The 23,339-nt window shown below is 40.1% G+C and overlaps 1 protein-coding gene across 3 annotated transcripts in view; it reads right to left on the bottom strand.

Annotated features, from left to right (window-relative positions):
- MFSD11 (major facilitator superfamily domain containing 11) overlaps nucleotides 1-23,339 on the bottom strand; it is a 2,028,489-nt gene that overhangs the window by 661,127 nt on the left and 1,344,023 nt on the right. For all 3 annotated transcript variants that reach the window (XM_044090491.1, XM_044090492.1, XM_044090493.1), the window contains exon 9: nucleotides 5,859-5,899. In XM_044090491.1, the coding sequence (XP_043946426.1) occupies nucleotides 5,859-5,899 (41 nt within the window). The remainder of the gene's footprint in view (nucleotides 1-5,858; nucleotides 5,900-23,339) is intronic.

Genomic DNA, 23,339 nt, shown 5'->3' with positions numbered 1-23,339 from the left:
ACCCTCAGTTTTTGCATGCCTGTTACCATGACGGTGGTGAATTTTTCATTTGAACCTTGCCTAAAAAAGGTACTATGGGGTGGCCAGAGCCTTAGCCAGTATCCAGAATCCCAGAGGCGACAGGTGCAGGCCATCTCTAGCAAAGCATTGTGGTCTGTCGCTCAAGTCATCCCAGGTAGACAGATACTGGATCCCCTTAGAATGACACCAGAAGCTTAGCCAATTGTTGAAGTTGATCATTTTGTCCTTGTACTTCGGTATCATTCCGGGTGATGGCAGGATGCTGCTCAGGGCTAGGGTCATACCTGCCTGGGCTACAAGATCAGAAAGCTCTTCCATGTCTTTTTTCATGTAGTTCAGGGAAGTACGTCTCAGGTCATTCACACCAACATGGACAATGACAGAGTCATATTTGTACTTGTTGTGGAGTGACCGGAGTGCGTGGGTTATGCGGCGGATCCTGACACCTGACAGGCATCTGACAGTAACCTTCTCCTTGTTTAGCCTGGTGAGTGGGACATCAGTGTGCCTGACTATAGAGTCACCTATGACTAGTGTGTTGGGTATGTTGGTTTATCTTATGGGCTGTGGTTTATTGGCACACTGAGTCTGTGGCCTATGTGTCATTTGGGTTGTGTTGGGGGTGAAGGTTGCTTGCGTTTCTGCTTTGGAGGTCTCTGTTGCTTGAGCAGATTATTGAGAGCCTCTGCAAATGTTTTTGTGTTTCTATGTGTGGAGTTTAGTGGGACTATGTGATGAGTGTGGTGTGGTGCAAGTGTTTACCTTTTCCTCTTGACTGTCAAGTTCAGTCTTGGTTGGAGAGAGCTTTACCACCAGTTTGGCTAGATAAGTGCATCTCTCACAGGTTGTGGTGTTGGGTGGTAGGAGGAGAGGGTTGTCTGTGTACATGAGGCAATTGCTACATTGCCTCAAGATGCCCAGCTTCATCAAGATAGACAAGAGAGAACACTGGGAGCTGACCCTTGGACAGGCCTGAATAAAAAACTACTTTCCTCTAGACAAGTGAGGAAAGTGAGTATAAGAGCTGTTTTTCTCTAAGCAAGTGAGGAAAGTAAGTACAACTATTTTCCTCTAGGTAAAGAGGAAGGTTGAGTGCTGTAGTAATTTGTAGCTTATTTAGTGCTAACAACAAGTTCTGAACAAGTAGCAAAGAGTTACTGGTATATCGACTTACCTGATAACTGCATTTTATTCTTAAGAGCTGGGCTAAATATAACATCCTCCTCTTTAGTTCATAGGGCTCTGTCTATGCTCGGATATTAATGGACCAGATACTGCAGCCTGTCTGAAAGATGTGGGCATCCATTTGGAAGGCTGAATTCTCACCTTCCTAAGGTGTACACCATATTATATTCATCATTGCATGTTGGACTCACTGTTAATGCTCCAAAGTGCAAGGTAGGAATGTCTGAGGCAAAATATATTGGATATAGAGATGGGAGGGGACTAATTAAGCCACAAACAGAAAAGTTGAGGCTGTAAAGAAATGGCCTGTCCATCAGACACAGAAACAGATTAGAGCTTACTTGAAGTTAATCCTCCATTTTACCTCCGTTGCCCCCCCCCCCCTTATAAACACGACCAAGGGAGAACTTACCAAGTGAGTCAGGTGGACACCAAAAGCCAAAGCAGCTTTGGGGGTCCCCAATTTCTCAAAATTATTCAATGAAAATGAAACACAATAGTTAAGTAATTAATAGTCTGCAGATTTAAAGTGGCAAAAAGGAATGTTTGCACCAAACCGGTCAATAGCTCAGGAGTCCAGATCTGGGGGAAAGTGGGCTAGTTCCAGGGTTTCTGAACCAGTTAGTGAAAAAGATAAGAATGAAAACTGCTTTAGTATATTTAATGAGAACAGAATGCCATGTGAAAGGCAAATAGTAAAACTGGTTTGCCTTCATTTCTGCTTGAAAGATCTTCCAGATTCACATCCTGTTAGGAGACATTAACTACTCAGATATCACAGTAAGCACAGGGCCTTAGCAATAAGAGACAAGTAGCCATGTTACTGGTTCAAATGCTTACTCCTGACTGCCAAAACTCTTTAAATGCCATGATTTGCATCCCCACGCAGCACTACTTTTTAAAAAGTATACAACAATGCTGAAAAAAAAAACAGAATTCCGGTGCTTGAAATAAAGGCAGCACTTCCTAATAAGCTTTGGGAGGGATAACAGAGGTCTCTCTCTTTAAAAAAAAAAAAAAAAAAAAAACTTCTGAGAAACACAGGTGTCAGACATCAGTGCTGAGACACAAGGTAGAATGAATGATACCTCCTTGATGAATCATGATTCCATGCACTCACTCAAACTTCTTCTGACAAGTATTAAACAACAATGTTAAATTCAAGTATGGGGTGCAGGGGAGAAAGAAGGTATAAGCTCAGGCTTGCAAGAGCCTATAGAACTGTTTTAACTCCCACCAATAAACAATCAACCTTCTCTGGTGAGAGAGAGGAGGTGAATGGGCTGGGAAAATCTCAAGAGACTGAGGGTCTATTCTTCACTTGAGAACTGTCAGTTTGCCCTGGTAAACAACAGGAGATGGAAAAGACTGCTCTCCATATCTAGCTTGCATTACTAGGGGCTAAATGGCTATTCATTTGCTGGATGTCCATGGATGACATGGAAGATGACTTTTCCTTACAGGATGATGTTTCTATTTGCTAAGGATCAAATGTCACAGATGGTACAATGAACTCAGAAATGGAGCCAACTCTGGACTCAGACATGGTCAATGGGGGCCTTACCTTCTATACTGCATTCTTCTGTCTGGGTTCATTAGGTGAACCTCCTTCTGGTTACACACAAGATCTCCTCCCTTGCTGCTAAGTGCTAGGCGGTGATTCAGGCCTTGTGTAGGTCTTGTAAATGACAGCAAGATGCAAAGTGTGAGCACTGGCAGTTGTGACAGCAGTCAAAGTCATAGTCCAGAGCCTCATCAACTATCAAAATGCATATAGGTCGTAGGACTATCATTTAAGGCCTTGAACATGGGAATTTTCAAATGATTCATACAATGAATTTGACAGAAACCTTAAGTAAAGAAATAGCTAAAAAAAAAACTGAAATCCTAAGGGTACAAGGCAGCTATCCGTGTGTCAAATGGAAAAGTTTATACCACCAACCCCCCCCCATCTTCCCCCCAGTGCAGGAACTTGAGATTTTAAGGAGAGACACACAAGAAGGTACAATATTTAGGTAGTCTAGTACTCTGCTCAGTGGCAAAGTATTTTTTGTTTGTACATGGGTCTGCAAGAAACCAACCCACCCGCCCCCCCATGCAGACAGCAATCAAGAAATTTTGAATCAAAGTTTAGTGAAATAAATTCACAAAAATGCTACTCCTCAAGAACTTAAAACACATAACAGTGATTGGTAATTAATCTCCATAGCTGTTTAGCAACAAACCTCTCAACTGTCCAGATTTTCACCTCACATTTTTGATCTGTTTCTCATAAAATTGTGGTTTTCTGGTAAATCACCTACAAATCATTGAGGACTTTAAGTCATAAAATAATGGCAGACTTTTGAGTTTCAGACTTCATATCCTTAAAAAATGTATGCTAATGCAAAATCTGTGATTCTATCAACTTTTTTACATTTGTAAGAGCAATATTTAAAAATTTTCCCTAGTTTTGGGCCTTTGCCGCCCGCCACCCCCCCCCCCCCCATTATTTGCGGCTTGGTTCAGATTTCTTGTTCTAAGAGCTTATCAATGATAAATTAATGTGTGTGTACAGCCAGTTCTGACACCACATTCATTCTATAATATCCACATCTGTGGCCAATTCACTTTACATCAATCAAAAACAATATGCAGAAATCACTTAATGCACAGACAATCTGTGAAGTCATGTATTCAGTGGCTGAGTTCCTTAAAAGTCTCCTTTGGCAGTTTCTTTTGTGAACTATACTACAACATACATATGCACAAAACCATTTAACATGTACCCTAAATAGGTAAATTGCATTTTCTTCCTCAGAAGTGCCAATGCCCATTATCACAGGTTTACATGCAAGTACTATACTAGCTCTCTTGTGGGCTATTTCAAGCCTGGTCAAGTTCCCTTTATGTACTTGAAATAACCTATCCCATTTGGTTATAGACTGTTCTTAACCATCCCATGGTTGATAATTATATATTACCCCCAATGAAAATAAATAGAACATACCATAGACAAATTGAGGGGACCACTACATGGAATAAAGCATTTAGGAGTTGCCTCTGTCCATTATTAGTACAGAGGGCAGTCCTGGGGTAAATTTTCTGTTTCCAACTCATAGATCTAAGTTGTACTTAAATATGGACAGGGATGAACTTTCTTTTATGTGGATGGAGAGTCCACAGCAGCGGTATCCTCTGGTAGATATATCTGTCACTACAAACTATTCTGTTGATGGTTCAGAAAAGGTTTACAAGCCCTAGAATGAGTACTTCTGATATTACTTGATTTGCTGATGTGCAATAGATCCATCAGTAATGCCAGACACAGGTTACCTCTTAACAGTCTGCAGGATACAGAGTATAATGACAGAGCTTTGAGTCGGTCCATGCAGGACATGCTGTTTAGGCCTTGCATCCTTTAAGTATCTCTTTGGGCATTCCACTTGTTGCATGTGTCTGGACAGATACACGCCAAAAGGGGCATTACATTCAATGACTAGATTAACAAGGGATGAGTAAAGGAGAACAATGACATCCCTAGATCTAGAACAATCCATGTGCGATATAGAAGGACTCTGTTTAAACAACAGACACATGCTGGTCAAAAGTTAGGACACTGTCCACATCCCAACACAAGTTCCCACACCCCGAAGAACTGGGTCAGCTCTTAAGGGCTTAATGCCAATGTGGTAGTTCCCTGGGGTAGATGCCTTCCCAAAGGATACAATAACGCATTTTTTGGCATTTAGTTTCAGTCCACGATTCTGGCATTAATTTTTTATTTGGGACAAACCCTCCTGCAGGATGGCCAAGTCATTTTGGGGATTCAATGACTGCTCCTAGATTGCAGTCATTTGCAAACATAGTCAGCCAGAGCCCTTTGCTTCGGCAAAGTAGAATCCAAAAAGATGAGGTCCCAGCACAGAATCCTGGAGTATTCCACTGGTGACTGGTCTCTTTATGGCAGTAACTTCCTCTATTTTAATTTCCTCTGTCCTACTTGTGAGCCAGATGGCATTCCAGAGGGTGACACAGGAGTTTATTCAGCTTTTCTGCTATGCTTGAGTAGGGGAGCTCTGTCAAAATCTTTGGCCAGGTTGAGGTATGCTTTTTGTAACACTGTGCCTTCATCCATTGCTTTGGTGACCTTTTCAAAAATAATCCCCCAGGCTGAGTAAACGTGATCGGCCCTTGATGAACCCAAACTGATACCAGTCCAGTGTTTGGAAGTTCCCTATGTTCTGAATGAGTAATTTCATGCTAAGTCTTTCTGTGGCTTTGCATATTAGGCTGTTCAGTCTTATGGGTCTGACGCATGTTATCTGCCTAGTGTATTTGTCTTATTGGTTTATATAACTTCGACTTGTACTGAGCAGTTAGTAGTAATGCAACAGCAGCACTGCATATGCTAACTCCAAACAAAAGTCATCTTTTCAGATACTCAAGGTTTCTTAATTCCTTTTAACTCACACTCACTCGTGAGTACACTGTGTGGCTTTCTAAAGTAGAGCTATCACTGATTTCAAAGGTTGTTCAGACTTGATACCATATTTTCCAGTCTATATTTTAGATAGCCCAATTGGTATTTTTACAAAACATTTACATGTGAATGCATTCAAGCAACTATCTAACTCATGTTTATATTCATAACTCAAGATAAAAACACTTACTGAATGCTTCCAGGGCTTTTGATCCTGCACTTTGTGGGATCCTGTAATAAAAGACAAAACAGTATGTGTGTGAACTACAGATAACATTCAAGTGTGCAACAACCTGAACTTTTTATTTTTTATTCCAGAAGAATATATCAGAATATACAGTTTAGAAAACTAATGACAACATTCAAAATTTCACATCAGATTTGGCCACTTTGCTAATCCACTACAACTCGTTTTCCTTCAGGTACATGCCTTCAGCCCACAACCTGATTCATTCCGTTTTTTTTTTTTTTTTTTTTTTTTGCTTTTTGCAGTGTAAATACTTTAGTAATTATCATAATTTCATTTTGCACACTGTGCAATCCCTATGCATGGTGTACTTATTTCAATACTGTTTGTTGATACAATCATTTTAAAGTTGTACATATATACAATACTAATAAACTAACCCTATGTCAGACACTCACTACTTACAGTTAACTTTCAACTTGTCACTTTTAAGCATGTAAATCCAAATATCACAGTCAACTACTCCATCTAGTCAAACTCAGGTTTGATTTAACATTGCTCCTTAAACAAAAACAGTTAAACATGCAAGTTAACTATTTACAACAATTTAAAATCAGTTAAGAACTAGTGACCATATTGTCTTATTTCCACTACATTACAATTCTTAACAATTGGGCCATTGACTGTATACTCTGTATTGTAATCTGCTCTATTAAATATGTCTATATCTTAGGAATTTTGTTCCATTTCAATGTCCTATTCAAGCACAACTTCTATTATACAATCTCATACAGCCAACTTTTTACTATGAAATTCTGTTTATAATCTCTAACAGTTCTCAATTCCATACTTTTTATTTCTATAATAATCCTTTTCACCTCTCTTATTGATGGGTTTTTGTCTGCTTTTCCATTTTTTACTCACAGCTTTGTTAGCCACTGTCATCCTGCCTTATATGTTTTTTCTGGTATGGCCTCAATGATAAAATAGGTTCATAGGTAGGTACTAGGCTAGCAGCCCTAGGGCCTATGTAAGCCTAGCCAACAAGGTTCCCTGGCTTTCGCCACCCGAGAAAGTTACTTTCCTGTGCCCCTGTTGAGCAGTCTCACAGAGGTGATTCCCAGGGGTGAATTTCCTAATTCCCATCCATTTATCAAGATTTTTCTTGAAGAGTGCTAATGAGGAACTTTGCTTGACATAGATAGGTAAGCTTGTTCCAGAGCATGGGAAGTCTCTGGGACAGGAATCTATCCCTCCGCATGTTCTATTTATTGTGGTGACAAGGTTTAGGTGCCTACAGTGTGTATCCCAGAGGGATTGGGATTTCTTTAGGTGTAGCATATCCAACAGGTCTGGGTTTGACATAGCTTTGTATGTTAGGCAGAGATCACCTTGGAGTAAGCAATATGCTACGGAGTAAAGCTTGAGTTTTTTGAGATGGTCAGCATAGGACATCTGTTTGAGGCCCATAATCCTCTTGGTGAGATACTTCTGTGGCCTTTCTAGCTGTTGCAAATGTCTTGTGAGGTACATTCTAAAAGGGGAGTTGTACTCAATAATAGGTCTAATGAGTGCAGAGAAGAGGGGAACAATGACCTCCTTTCCTGGATGAGAACCTTTTTGTGATGAGGTGTGCCAATTAGAAGGATTTCCTGACTACGGTGGCGATGTGATTATCAAAGGAGAGACTACTGTTCACCTGAGTCTCAAGGTCTCTTATCACATCTTCAGTGTTAAGAGGACTGCCATCTATGTGGTAGTTCATGGGAACAGAGTTTTTACTAAAGGGGATGACAATGCACTTTTTGGCATTTAGCTTGAGGCCATGGCTCTGACACCAGGCATCTATATCAGTGAGACCCTTCTGTAGGATGTCCACGTCATTTGGGGACTTGACTATAGCACCTAGTTTGCAGTCATCTGCGAACTTAGTCAGCCAGAGGCCCTCTGTGTTAGCCCTTACTTCAGAGAAGTAGATACCAACAGGAGAGGACCCAGGACTGAACCCTGTGGTACTCAAATTGTCACTGGTTTGAAGTCAGATTTGGAGTCTGCAACTTTTACAGTGTGGGTTCTGTCAGTGAGCCAGTTGTCAACCCATCTTGTGATGTATGGATTTATACTCAATTTAGTGAGTTTATGTATAATTCCAGAATAAGGGATGGTGTCAAAAGCCTTGGCGAGGTCAAGATAGGCTGTGTGAAATGCCTTAACCTTGTCTACGGCTTTGGTGACTGTTTCACAGAAGTCAATCAGGTTCAGGAGGCATGACCTGCCCTTCATAAACCTGAACTGGGTAAGGTCCAGAGTTTGGAGGTTACCTATGTCTTTGTTTATGAGTTCCATGATGATGCATTCCATGGCCTTACAGACCAGGCTCATCAGGCTAATAGGGCAATAGTTCCCAGGGTCCATGGTGGCTACCCCTTTGTGGAGTGGTATAACTGCTGCTGTGTGCCATTCAGTGGGTAAAAAGCCTGATGTGAGGTTATGATTGAACATGGTGCTTAGGTGGGGGAGGCCAGTTTGTTCTGAAGTTTATGTAGAACGCAGCCTGGGATGTTGTCCGGTCCCATGGAATCTGTGTTCTTGGCTTTGGAAAGTGCAATTTTTACCTGCGCAGTTGTGATTGCAGGGGCTCTGAATTCTTCCAGTATAGATATGGCCCCTTTAGGGGGTGAGGGAGGTAAAGTAGCACTGAACCTATCAGCCAGGATGTTAGCGAAATCAGTTGGCTCTATAATTTGCATGCCACTGTGTTGTAATTCAGAGTAGGCCTGGGTGCTGCCATTAAGATTCCTGACATAGCATTAGAATGCTTTGTGGTTGTCCTTAGAATCAGACGCAATCTTGTTTTCATAGCTAGCTTTGGAGGATTTTATGAGGGGATCTCAGTTTCTTACTGAGGCTGACCAGGGAGCTCCTCCACTCATGGGATTTTACTCTCTTCTGCAACAATTTCTTCCTTCTGTTGTAAAGCTTGTTTAAAGTGGGGAACCACCAGATTGGCTTCCTTTTCTGGAGGACAGTATTTTGGTTCTGTTACGGATAGCACAATCCAGGGGGTCCCTATTAATTATTTGAACTTTTCAAAGTTCAAATGTCATATGGTCGACACCATATGATCGAACTTTGCAAAGTTCGAAGGTTAAAAGCAACACCTCAGTAAGGCGCAGAATAGGAAAATTTCCCTCTCCTGCACTGAAGTGCGATCTCAGAGTTGGTACATTTAAGTGGGGGTGTGGGGGGTTTGAAACTTCGAAAATATAATATAGACCCCGATCCATGCACTCGTGTAAGTGCTTATAAAGTGCATTTGTGTAGGATTCCACAGTCATAACTGCAGTGCCCATCTGCATGGATGTCATGAAGTTAGCCACTTCTGTCTTAAGAATCATGAAGTTGGCTTTGGAGAATTTTTTTTACAGTGGTTTCCTTAATGGGGGGTGGGGGAGGGATGTGGATATCTATGGTGATTAGCTTATGGTCGGAGCTGACTTCAAGTGTGGAACACTGGTCTCTCATGCTGGTAATGACTAGGTCTGGGATATTGTTGCCCCTGGTGGGGGTGTGGATAAGCTGATCCAGGGCATTGGAGTTTATGAATTCTAGAAAGCGTTGAGCGAAATAGTTGGTACATGAGTAGTTTTCCCAGTTAATGGTGGGGTAGTTGAAATCTCCCATTATTAGGGTGTTTGGTTGGACCCTAATATTTTCCAGTATATCAAGAAAAGAGGAGTGGGAGTCCTGGGGCATGATGGGGGATCTGCAGCAAGCTACAATCTGGATTGCAGTTTTGCCCAGAGTTAGTTGCACTTAGATAATTTCGGATGCATTATGTTGTGCAACTTGCCTGTAGATGTGGATATCCTTAATGTATATGGTCACACTTCTGCCTTTGGTATTCCAGTCCAGATTAGATAGCAGAAACGTATGGTAAGAGTTACAGCCTGGTAATGCAGGGGTGCACTCCGGAGCTTTGAACCAGGTTTCAGTCACAGCACAGATATCGATGTTCTCCATTTAAGGAGTGCCTCGAGTGAGTGCATTTTGAAGTTTAGACTTCAGCACTGAGTAGCATTAACCTCAGGTTTTTGTTTGCCTGTACCTGCTACGGTGGTGGGTTTGTCATTTGGACCTTACCTAAAAAAAGGCACTATAGGGGCAGCAAGAGCCTTAGCCAGTATCCAGAATCCCAGGGGCAACAGGTGCAGGGCAACAGGTGCAGGCCATACCTGGCAAAGCATTGTGGCCTGTCGACCATGTCATCCCAGGCAGACATATTCTGGATCCCATTAGAATGACACCAGAAGCTTAGCCAAATGTTGAAGTCAATCATTTTGTCCTTGTACTGTGGTATCATTCTGGGCAATGGGAGGATGCTACTCAGGGCTAGGGTCATACCTGCCTAGATTACAAGATCGGAGCTCTTCCAGGTATCTTTTCATGTAGTCCAGGGAGGTACGTCTCAGGTCATTTACACCAACATGGAGTGAGTCATATTTGCACTTGTTGTGGAGTAATCTGAGTGCGTGGGTTATGTGGTGGATCCTGGCACCCGACAAGCAGTTAACAGTAACCTTCACCTTGCCTAGTCTGGTGAGTGGAACATCAGTGTGCCTACTATAGAGTCATCTATGAGTAATGTGTTGGGTACATTGTTTTGCCTTATGGGCTGTGTTATTTGCAATTCAACAAAAATGCTATCCAACCTCTGCATGTTAGACTCTCTGTGTCTGCAAGCTGATCCGAGTTCAATAACCCAAAAGATTGTCTAGTATCATTCCATTTTATTACCATATCCTCCTTTAATCATCTGAACCAAAAATATTGGTTCTTTGTTCTTTCTTCACCAAATGCTTGATACATCGTCTTATGTGTCTTTTTATTGCTATATATAGTATAACCCACTGATGGCATTCCATTTTTCCAATATCCAATGTCCTTTAACAAAGACTTGTTTAATAACTATGCATATAAGGGGATACATTATAGTCTTTATAGTCCTTTCTTAGTTCTGTGAAAATGTGAATGTCTTTACCTCCCTCAGGCACGAGTCCTATCATGTGCTTCCATTTGGACATTAATAAATATGACTCAGGACATGGAATTTATCTAAGTTGCTCTGCCTAACAGTATGCCTCCAAGCCTGAAGTCCCAAAGTACTCTGCGCCCTCTTGTCAGTATTACTCCCCCACCCACCCCCACTGCATTCTTTCTCCTTTCCTATCCCAAAGAAACTTCTTAATTTCCTTTTTCACATTTTTATATATCTGATCTCTTAGCAGATTTTATATAATATAAAACCTGACCTACGTAAAGAACTAGTGGGACCAAAACTACCGTAATCACTTGTATCTTATTGTTGATATTCATAATTAACAATTTCTATAGTCTTACCTTATACTCTTTTCAGTAAATTTTCCCACATTTCCTTTACTGCTTGCTCAAAATCCCATTTCAACCACGTACCCAAGCATCTCATCTTGTCATGAATACACAAAGAGGGAAAGTTCTATATCAGGTCATTTGCTAGAGCATAATTCGTTAATATAGTTTTATTTTGCTTCATTTACTTTATATCCTGCTATATCATTAAAATATTTAACTTTATCAAATATAATTTCTATATTATATTCAGGGTAACATATAAGTTGTCTGCAAAAAGGCTCTTTACTTATTAATATTTCTACACTTATATCCAATTATGTTTGATTGTTCTATAAACCTGGCAAATGACACTACATACAGAACAAAGATTAATGGTAAAAGTGGACACCCCTACCTAGCTCCTCTTGCAAGGCTAAATGCCATACACAGTTGAACAACCATACTTCACTCTAGCCTGTGTTCCTCTATAAGTAATATTTAGTGTTGCCCATGTTTGAGGAAATTCAAATGCCTCAAAAGATCTCCTCATAAACTCACAACTCACTCTGCCAAAAGCTTTTTTGGCAACCAAACCTATTATCAATATGTTACTGTTCTTTTCAATCATAATGGTTTTGTTAATTATCAAATGTTTACCTACCCACTTTCTATAAACTCACACTGATCCAGGTCTATTATTCTAGGCAATATCTTTGCCATTCTTTTTGTCATAATCATTACAAACACCTTACATCCATGCCTCAGAACTGAAATGGGTCTGTATGACCCTGTATTAAGAGGATATTGGCATAACTACCACTATTATTTCTTTACAAGTCAAGAACACATCCCCATCCAGACAAATACTGTTAAAATAACTAGCCACATTTTTATCATCTACTGCTCCTCCTTTTTCCACAATTCTTTTGGAATTGTATAACTACCAGGGGGTTTCCCTGTATTCAGGTTTCTCGTAGCTTCTTTAATTTAAAATAATTTTTGATGTCAATACCCCTCTTACTACTTCTACTTACTGAGAAAAGTGTAATTGTCAAAAAAATGTAAAAAAAAAATCTAAAACTATGCAATGGCTCCAGTAAGGACTCAGTCACGGAAATAAAATACCTGATTTTATTTATAAATCGCCATTAAAATTAGCGCTTTCGTCCATCTAACATTAATGGACTTCTTCAGACAAATATAAATTAATAGCAATACATTAAATAATCTTATTCAAATCAAACCACTTCCATTGAATCCAAGACAGGCACATTTTCACCCAGCCCCCTCTTTAAAGAAGCTTTAACTTATTTCCACAGTCAGCAAGGAAGTCAGTGCTTCCCAATTCCAGTTACAGTAAATTGTGGTAAACAACTAAACACATGCCTGCAAAATTCATTCATTCAAGCCTTTAACATTCAACTAATCTATTAAAAAGTTTAAAAGGATTTAAATTCCATAGAGATATAAAAAATGGACTTAAACATTAGACATCTGGGCATCCCCATCCTAAAATATGTAAAAAGGGAGAACAAAACCAATAAAACATATCCTAAGTCCTAGGGGAATCAGCAACTACATATTTAATATAAAAAAATCTCATTACATATGTTATCAGTATTCAAAACAAATTAATAATTACATTATATATATAATAAATTTATAAAAAAATTAAAACTTTATAATATATATTAGGTATACAATAATACTATATTTCCTTAGCTTTCATTGCTTAGATTACCCAGCATCACTTAGTAAATGCCTTTAGTTTCAAAAGGCAACTAATGTAACAATACTCATTTACTCCGGGCCATGTACAGGCATTGAGTAATTGTCTCAAATATATTACCATTTAATGTAAGCTGCTCTCAACATCTTCATTTTGCCTATATAGTGTACTAAAATTATTTACCATTACAAACATAATTTTTCCTGGGTCCACTCTAACATTTTCATAATTCCAAGTTTTAGTTATCTTTCTTTCAACCTCTTCCTGCCTCAAATGATGAGCCAACAATTTGGTTGCTCTAGGAATACAGTCAAAAACTATTATCTTAAACCCATTCCTCTATCTTCTTTCATATTTTCTAAGTACTGCTGCATAGACATTTTAGCTTCTTTCAACTGGTCTTCAACCTGCTGTGTTCCACTTATTCTTTTACGCTTCTACAAATCCCTTACTTTTTTAAGTCAACTGGGGACCTACTGTGACTATTATTCAACATCTCCTCATTTATTTTCACTCTGAACACATTTCTCATCTTCAGTTTACAATTATCACAATTCTTTGCAAGCTCTTTGCTGCTTAGGTTCAGACCTAATAACATTTCGTTAAAGTTTGTTCCACTCAGCATTTCAGAAGAAATACTGGAAAATGTCAATGTTTATCACAATTGATAGTTACTCACTTACAGGATTTAATTTGTACAGGTGAATAGTCTAACAGTTTCACTGACTGTGTTTTCATATTTGGACCATGTTACAGCATTCTTTCAGTATATAATATTTAGCTAACCTTGGACAGGAGCCATATTCTCCTGAAAAAAATGTGGTATTTTGATTACATCAATAAGCTCAAATACAAGCATACATGTCTCTTAAGTATCTACCTTCAGCCCATATTCTAAGGCATCTTGGTCGTCCAATGAAGTCTTCCTCATTTCCTATAGCAATTCAGTCTCTTGCTACCACCATCTTTGATGAAAGGCTATATTTTTCTCCATAATATTCTTTATATCTGATCTCACTGCTTTCAGTGGAATATATAGTTCAGCCAGTGCAACTTTTACATCCTGCCATCAACTTTTAGCGAGTATAAATTTTCCCTGCCTGTCTTTCTTTTCTTCTCGCATCTTTTTTCCTTTATGCTTTTCTGTTAATATTAACACCCCTTTCATTTTACTGTCCTTCTATACCAGCAAATAACTCTTTCTTCATATTTTTCTTTACAAAACTTTTATGTGCTCCATTATTCAGGTGCATTTCCTGTAACATTATTATCAGTGAGTTACTACTGTAAATATAAGTCAGTATCTTGTCCTGTTTTTATCTGTCAATGAGCCCTTTAACATTCCAAATCAATAATTCTAAGTGTGAATTGTAAAGCATACATTTTGTTACTTAACTTATATTACTTATCTTTGCTACAAACTGATCCTTCAAAGTCTGTTTCTATCAATTTTCTGTCACTTTACATACTTTTGAATGTTGTCCCAAAAGAAAAATGACCTCTTATTAGAAAGTACAGTTTTGTACCTACCATAAATGTAGATGTTCGAAGATCCACATTGCTGCAGTCCTTACTTATGGGTAGTCCGCTGTCCTCGGTCGGCCCGAATACCAAAGTATTAGGCTGACGTCGGTCATGGGCGCCTAGAACTGACATCAGAGCGTCAGGGTATAAAAGCGCATGACCGACGTCATATCCTCAGTCTTTTCTTGCCCCAGATGTCAGAAGGCCCTAAACATAAAGGCCACAGCCAAAAACAGAATACCTCCCAAAAGCATGTCCAACAACAACAGCCACCCAAACTATATAACCATAACAAACAGCAGTGGGGAAGGAGGGAGGGTAAATTGGACTGCAGCAATGTGGATCTTCGAACATCTACATTTATGGTAGGTACAAAACTGTACTATGTTCTTCATCTCACATTGCTGCAGTCCTTACTTATGGGTAGAATCCCAAAGCAACGGAATGGGAGGATGGAAATATCATAAAGCATTAGGGGCTGTTAAAATGCCCTGTAATATTGCAGTGGCAAACCCAGCCCTAGATTTAGAATAAAGAGGAAGGTGGTAATGTTTAGAGAAAGTATGTACTGAACTCCAAGTAGCTGCTTCCAAAATATCTTTTGTAGCTACCCCTCTTAGAAAGGCAGTAGAAGTGGCAGTAGCCCTAGTGGAATGAGGTCTAACTCCAGCCGGAACCTCCTTACCATGATGGGAATAACAGAAAGAAATACAACTCCCAATCCATTTAGAAATAGTTTGTTTTGACACAGGCTTACCCTGAAAACCCAAAGCAAAAGAAACAAACAACTGCTGAGACTGTCTGAACTCCTTGGTTCTGCTCAAGTAATAACGTAACTGCCTGTGAATATCCAAAGTATGCAAAATCTTCTCCCCTTTATTTTGAGGGTTTGCATAAAAGTAGGCAAATGAATAGTTTGATTTAAAGCCACACTAGAAACCACTTTAGGCATAAAGGAAGGATTAGTACGCAAAGATACCCTGTCCTTATGAAAAATTAAGAAAGGCTCCACTGCCATAAGGGCCTGTAATTCAGAAACCCTTCTTGCAGAAGTAATGGCCAACAAAAAAGCAGTCTTCCATGACAAATACTTTAATTCTGCAGCAGCTGCAGGCTCAAAAGATTGTAGAGTCAGTTTTTCCAACACAAAATTGAGATCCCAAGCAGGAGTAGGAGCTCTACGTGGGGGCTTATGTTCTTTGCCCCTCTAAGAAACTGCTTAAACACAGGATGAGAGAATAAAGGGGGATCACAATCATAGTGAGCAGAAATGGCTGCAGCATGAATCTTTATAGAGGAGAAAGACAAACCCTTGTCCAATAACTCAGTAAGGTATTGAAGAGAAGCACTTAAATTAGGCTTGGAAACATCAAATGCCTTTGCTTTGCTCCAAATAAAAAATCTCCTCCATTTATCCGCATAAACTTTCCTGGTACTAGGCCTTCTGGCCTCCAAAATAACATTCAAAACTTGTTGTTGAAGGTGAGACCTTCCAGGTTCTAGAACAGAATATGCCAGGCTGTTAGATGCAGAGACTGAATCTTGACATTGAGAAAGTGACTGCCCTCCTGAGACAAAAGATGTGGAATCAAAGGTAGAGGCCATGGAGGCTCCCTCACTAAACTCCTCAGAAGTGGGTACCAGTGCTGTCGAGGCCAATCCGGTGCTATCAGAATCATGGCTGGCTTGTCTTGTCTGGCTTTCAAGAGTACCTTGGGAAGGAGAGGCAGAGGTGGAAAGGCATGGACATGAAGATTGCTCCAACTGAATGACAGAGCATCCACCTTCCAAGCTGTGTGATGAAACTTTTTTGTGCAAAACTTTGGCAACTGGTAATTTAGTGGGGAAGCGAACAGATCTATGTCTGGAGTCCCCCATAACACTGTCAACTGCTGGAATACATGAGGATCCAATTTCCACTCATGAGGATCCACTATTTGTCTGCTCAACACATCTACTAAGGAGTTCTGTGCTCCTGGCAGAAACCTTGCCTGAAGATTGAGTTGTAAACGGAGAGCAGTCTCCCACAAAATCATCGCTTGCCTGCAAAGAGGGTATGAATGGGTTCCCCCTTGCTTGTTGATGTACCACATGACAGTTGTGTTGTCTGTTTGAATCAACACCTGCCCTTGATGAAGTCAATCCTTGAAGGCCATTAATGCAAACTGGACCGCTAACATCTCTTTCAAGTTGATATGCAAATGTTGAAGTCTGACAGGCCACGTGTCTTGCACCCATTTTCCATTGAGGTGTGCTCCCCAAGCCTTGTCCGAGGCATCTGTCGTTAGAATCTGACTCGCCTCTGGTCGGGTCACAGAGAGTCCCTTGTTTAGGTGACATTCCTGAGCCCACCACAAAAATTCCTTCTGAATGCAAGGTATTATCTGAATGACAGTGTCTAGATCTTGGCAGTGTTGTGTCCATAGATTTTTGAGATACCATTGAAGCTTCCTCATATGCAGTTTGGCATTGGGAAGCAAGATGCCATGAACCCCAAGGCTTGAAGGACTGTCCTTGCAGTCAGCCTGGACTGTAGAGACATTTGATGGAAATAAAGAGAAAGGCTTCTTTGTTTGTCCGGGGTCAAAAAGGCCATCTGGGAAGCTGTATTCAGTCTCACACCCAGAAAGCACATGTCTTGAGAGGGTACTAGACTGGACTTTATTTCGTTCACAGAATACCCTAGGCATCTTAACACTGCCATCACATACTGTAGATGATGAAGAAGTTCGTCCTTCTCTTGAGCAATAATCAGGCAATCATCCAAATAAGGATAAATCTGAATTCCTCTTAACCTGAAAAAGGCTATCACTGGAGCCAGAACCTTTGTGAACACTCTGGGCGCAGTAGATAAGCCAAAGGGCAATGCAGAGAACTGATAATGTAAATTTCCAGCTCGAAAACGCAGGTACCTCCTGCAACTTGGCCTGATAGGAACATGAAGATAAGCCTCTTTGAGATCCAGAGTTACCATCCAGTGATCTTGTCCCAACAGAGGTAAAAGCTGTTGTAACGTCAGCATCTTGAACTTTGGAATGTCCAGGTAAGTGTTGAGGATAGATAAATCCAAAATTGGTCTCCATGTGTTCCCTTTCTTTGGAACTAGAAACAGGCGAGAATAAAATCCTAGGCCCACTTCTGACAGAGGAACTGGCTGTATAGCTCCTATTTGAAGAAGTAAAGAAATCTGTTTGTGAGCCTCTATCCTTTGTCGAGGAGGAACGTCTGGCATACCTTTGAAAGGAGGTAATGTATGGAAATAAAACTTGTAGCCTCAGTTTATAATGTCCAACACCCATTTGTCCTGGGTGACCAAAAGCCAATTCTGCTTGAAAAGTGCTAACTTTCCTCCCAAAGGAGCTGCCAGGCAAGAGGAATCTGGCAGCTGAAAATGCAGGTCATTGGGTCTGTTTACGAAAGGACTGACCCCTGCCCTCACCTGCAGACTGTGCAGGCGAACTCCATGTTCTAGGTCTGAAGGAACTCTGAGCTCTGCCCCTACCACGTCTAGATCTGCCCCTAGACTGAGAATCCGAAGAAGGGCACGTCCATCCTTTAGCAGGCCAATTTCTACTAAACTTTGGAGGTTGCACCTGCAAAAAATCTTTAACAGTCTGCATAGACTTAGCCTTGTCCTCCATTTTCTTCAATACAGACTCCACAGGAGGACCAAACAAAACTTCAGACTGTAAAGGAGCATCCAGAATTCTAGTCTTAACATGCTCTGACAAATTCTGATCCTTAAGCCAGGCGTGCCTTCGAATAACTGAACCAGTGGCCGCCACCCTAGAAGAAGCCTGTACCGCATCAAAGCCACACTGCAAAGAATGCTTGCCCACCTGTTCAGAGACATGTACCAAATCTTGCAATTCTTTACACTCTATACCTTCTGCTAAAGCATCCACTTTAGATTTTAGCTGAGAAAGGAGGAAATTTTGATATTTCAACATATGAAACTGGCAAGTTAAAGCCCTCATTGCCAACGTAGAAGAGGTATACACCTTCTTACCCCATCTATCCAAAGCTCTAGCCTCTTTATCTAGAGGAACCGGATTTTTTACAACAGAAGCTCTAACACCCTTAGGCCCCTGACTAATGGTTTCTGGGTCTGCTCTAGGACTTTTATACAGATACTTATGAGCCTCAGGCACCCTGTAATACCTGTCCGGTTTGACTGGCGCAGGAGGCACAGAATCTGGATTAAGGGAAGCCTCCGAGAAAACATCTTGAACAACATCCAAAACTGGAGGAATAGCTAAGGGCCTATGCTGTGGTAGAAACAAGAATTCCCTAAGCCTTTTCCGGGAATCAGAGAAATCCTGTCCTTCCCACTTAAAATGTTCCCTCATGGAATGTAAAGTTTCTGAAAATGAAAAATCCTCAGGGGGAGAAGCAGAAGGAGTGGAATCCTCTGCATCAGAATCCGAATAAGTAGGAAAATCTTGCATGTCTTCCACAGAAGACTCTGAATCATCTGAGGCCTGTTCCAAACTTTCCAACTCAGTCTCTACCCTAGGCCTCTTATCAGGAGGGGGCATAGAACCCCTAATTAAAGTAATCAAATCTTCCGCCATTTTAAGCATGTGCTTTTTAGGCACAGACCCTGAGGAACCAGGACTGACACCAGAGGAAGGCAAAACAGACCTGCCCTTAGAAGGAGCCTTAGAGATAGTAGCAGAAGGCCTAACCACCCTAGCAACAGTAGGGAGAATAGTAACCTGAGAGGCCCCTTCAGCCTGACCTGACTCCTGAGAGGCCACCTCTTGCAAAATCAAAGTTTCCCCCTGAGTTTCAACAGGAACTTCAGCCGGGTCCACCTGCTCCACTGTAGCCTCTAAAGGACCGGCGTCCGAAATGGACGAATCATTCTGCCTAAGCTTTACAGATTTGTCTTTGCGCTTCTTAGTGGAAGCGGGCGTCGGAGGATCCGACGGCATATTATAATTACACCTTTTGCCAAAGACTAACCTAGCGCAATCTAATCTCCGTTTTATAGTGCGCTTATTAAACCTAGCACAAAACCGACACCCTACTACGTCGTGCTCAGGTCCCAAACAAGGTATACAAAGCGAGTGGTAATCCCTATGCGGTATCTGTTTCCCACAAGAAATACAATTATTCACTTTTTCTGACATCCGGTAAATAACAGAGGCAAGAAAAAACAAAAATACTCCCCAACGGGGTACTTAGCCCAACTTGGTATCGGTCTGAAACTTCGAATTCGAAAAATCTCAGAACGCCGAACGGCACTTGCAACGCTGCTTCTGCATCGGACCATGCGGCAAAAAAGACTGAGGATATGACGTTGGTCATGCGCTTTTATACCCTGACGCTCTGATGTCAGTTCTAGGCGCCCATGACCGACGTCAGCCTAATACTTTGGTATTCGGGCCAACCGAGGACAGCGGACTACCCATAAGTAAGGACTGCAGCAATGTGAGATGAAGAACATCACGCAATTTTCAACCTACCCAAGAAATAAACAGCATATTAACTATATGTGTATTTTCACAAGTCATTAGATCTTAAGTTCTGAAGAAACAGATGTATAAAGCTTCTTTCACTAATCAGACAGAAATTCTGATTTACTCTCTTGGGTTGTAGAAAAAGCTACTATAAATTATCAGACTTTATTTCACTTTCCTGTAGCATTTTATTTCTGAATCTAACCCTCTGTAAAATTGTGTTGCTAGATAGCCAAGTTATCTACATTCTTTTATTATGTATATTGATTTTTACAGGTTGTTTATTCCTACAGCCAGTAAACATTTTTTCCTATCCCTTTTAACCCTCAGTAGATAATTGAAAAGCTATAGCTATTTTTAAAATGTCCATCTTAACTATCCACATACAGCAACTTAACCCTCCTGCAATCGAGCAAGTCAAGAAAGGCAAGTCACATTTGCACTGGAGAAGTCAGTCTGCAGACTGATAATTTCTCACAATTTCTGGTGATTTAAGTTTAAGTCAAGGACCATTGTAACACATGCTCCAATGTCATACAGTAGACACTAGCCAGATTCCAAGAGAGTTATTCTCAGTACAACTCTGTCTTGATTCCAAAAGACTTGCTTCTAGTGTAAATGACCTACTTTGCTGTAAGGCCTATCTATAAACAGGCTTACACAGACGACCAGATTCCAAAAGACCTGCTCTCAGTGTTAGGGATCATTTACGCTTAGAGAAAACCTTTTGGACTTGGGCCCATTTAAACCAAACTAAGTAACTAAAGACTTCTTGAATGATTCTAGTGAGTTACATTTTCTTACTTGTAATAACAGTCTGTTCCATGATCTCACAATACTTTTGGTGATAAACCTAGATCTAGGAGTGGTTCTGCAACTTGCTCTTTGAAAGGTATAATTTGCCCCAAGTTACATTTGCTTTGATTGCAGCAACTCAATACTGAACAGAATTTTGTTCCCTCACTGTGAAGTGAATGTTATTCTAGGTACAGTATGACATGTAACCAGAGATAACTGATAGAAAATAAATGAAATTAAGCTAAATGTTCCTGATAATGAGATTGTCCTGTACACCGTAACTCTAAGTAACTTTTCTTTGAACACTTTCTAATAAAGATGTCACCTCTTGAATATGTACACCATAATGAGTTGTGTAAAATAATAGGTCTAATATACATTGAAAATAATTTCAACAAGACTTCAAAAGTTCTGGTCAAAAAAGTTCTCAGGAGGAGGCCCATGGCCATGCTGAATGCTGATAATGCGACTAACAAAACAACGTACAAAATTAGGTGCACTTACTTCTCACTGGTGATCGTTGATTTTGATGGTTTTAAAACGTTTCTGTGTGCGTATCAAACATCCTTGCCCATACATGCATTTCCCTGGATTTAAACAAAGTCCCTCAGACAGCATTTCCCAGGGCATCATTTTTGTGACAATTACTATCTAGCCTACTTTCACTCAACATACTTGTCTCACTAACATTGTACACATTCTGATACCTAGTGTATGCATTACCAAAGCTAATGTTAAGCAACACTGCCTACTCCCCTTCTATCCCATAATATATTAGTTTCCTTTTTCACTGATCATTCTTCTACTTCTTTTTTTCCCTCCCTTCCTTCCCCCCTTAAAAACCTCAGCTTTGGCTGGCTAAGAACTTGGTTATATTCAACTGGACGTATAAGAGAATTTAAGTACCTTTATCTGCACTTTTAAAAAAAAAAAATACAGTATTTAATTTGATTTAAACTGTGTTGAAGGAATATTAACTGAACTGGCAGTTTTAACTCTGCTTTTCAGTAACTTGAACTGAAGTTAGTGTTTGCTGAATTTTGTTTTTTGCTAGTAATTACAGGTGTGGGGGTAGCCACATTCTTTGATTTCCTGTCCTTGCCTATTTAAGTCGTATAGTGTAAAATATTTTCTGCTTAAAAACCTCAGCTTTGGCCGGCTAAGAACTTGGTTATATTCAACTGGACGTATAATAGAATTTAAGTACCTTTATCTGCACTTTTTAAAAAAAAAATACAGTATTTAATTTGATTTAAACTGTGTTGAAGGAATATTTAACTGGACTGGCAGGTTTAACTCTGCTCTTCAGTAACTTGAACTGAAGTTAGTGTTTGCTGAATTTTGTTATTTGCTAGTAATTACAGGTGTGGGGGTAGCCACATTCTTTGATTTCCTGTCCTTGCCTATTTAAGTGGTACAGTGTGAAATATTTTCTGCTTAAAAACCTCAGCTTTGGCCGGCTAAGAACTTGGTTATATTCAACTGGACGTATAAGAGAATTTAAGTACCTTTATCTGCACTTTTTTTTAAAAAAAATAACAGTATTTAATTTGATTTAAACTGTGTTGAAGGAATATTTAACTGAACTGGCAGTTTTAACTCTGCTCTTCAGTAACTTGAACTGAAGTTAGTGTTTGCTGAATTTTGTTATTTGCTAGTAATTTCAGGTGTGGGGGTAGCCACATTCTTTGATTTCCTGTCCTTGCCTATTTAAGTGGTACAGTGTGAAATATTTTCTGCTTAAAAACCTCAGCTTTGGCCGGCTAAGAACTTGGTTATATTCAACTGGACGTATAAGAGAATTTAAGTACCTTTATCTGCACTTTTTTTTAAAAAAAAATACAGTATTTAATTTGATTTAAACTGTGTTGAAGGAATATTTAACTGAACTGGCAGTTTTAACTCTGCTCTTCAGTTATTCCCACCCACCCTCCCTGTTTTTGTTTTGGTGTTAATCTTAGTGGCCTTGAAACTGTCCGCCCCTCAGCCTGCCTCTGGGCCCATCTCATTTGCTCACTCAACTGAGTGCAGTGAGATCATATTCTGATTTCAGGCACTCCTACTCTGTACAAAGAGAGCAAGTGGGAAACAGACAAAAAAATAAGCTTATTTCCTGCCTTTCCTGTTAAGTTGTATAGACTATTTGTAGGCTTTTGAGCCCCCAAGCCCTTCTGTGTTTGAGGGAAGCCTTCTAGCTTGTTTTTTTTCTTATAACTAGCCAGTTTTCTAGTTTCAGCACTCAAATCTGTTTCTTTGATCTCAGCACTTGTTCAGATTAAAAAAAAAAAAAAAATTTCATCTGCTTTTACTGTACTTGTATTTCTACCTACTTCATTTTACTTTTGCATCATCTTAAAAATACTCAATTGTACTACTTGGTGTAACTCATTCTAAGCCTTTTGGTTTAAACACTTGGGCTTCGGACCAGTTGTTTTGCACTGAGAGGGTTTGTGGTCTGCACTATTGTGGCAGAACAGGTAGCTTACATCATTTCTAGGTTGGGAACTGCTGATTGAGGGCTCAGTGTCTGTTATTCTAAAAGTGTATTAATTCTGGTTTAAGCACTTGGGCTTTCAGGCCAGTTATTTTACATTAAGA

Source organism: Protopterus annectens, chromosome 12.part0, assembly GCF_019279795.1.
Source record: "Protopterus annectens isolate FY-2018-M chromosome 12.part0, PAN1.0, whole genome shotgun sequence".
In the NCBI taxonomy this organism is placed as follows: domain Eukaryota; kingdom Metazoa; phylum Chordata; order Ceratodontiformes; family Protopteridae; genus Protopterus; species Protopterus annectens.
The sequence above is the reverse complement of the archived record's forward strand: the minus strand, read 5'-3'. Positions and strand labels throughout refer to the sequence as shown.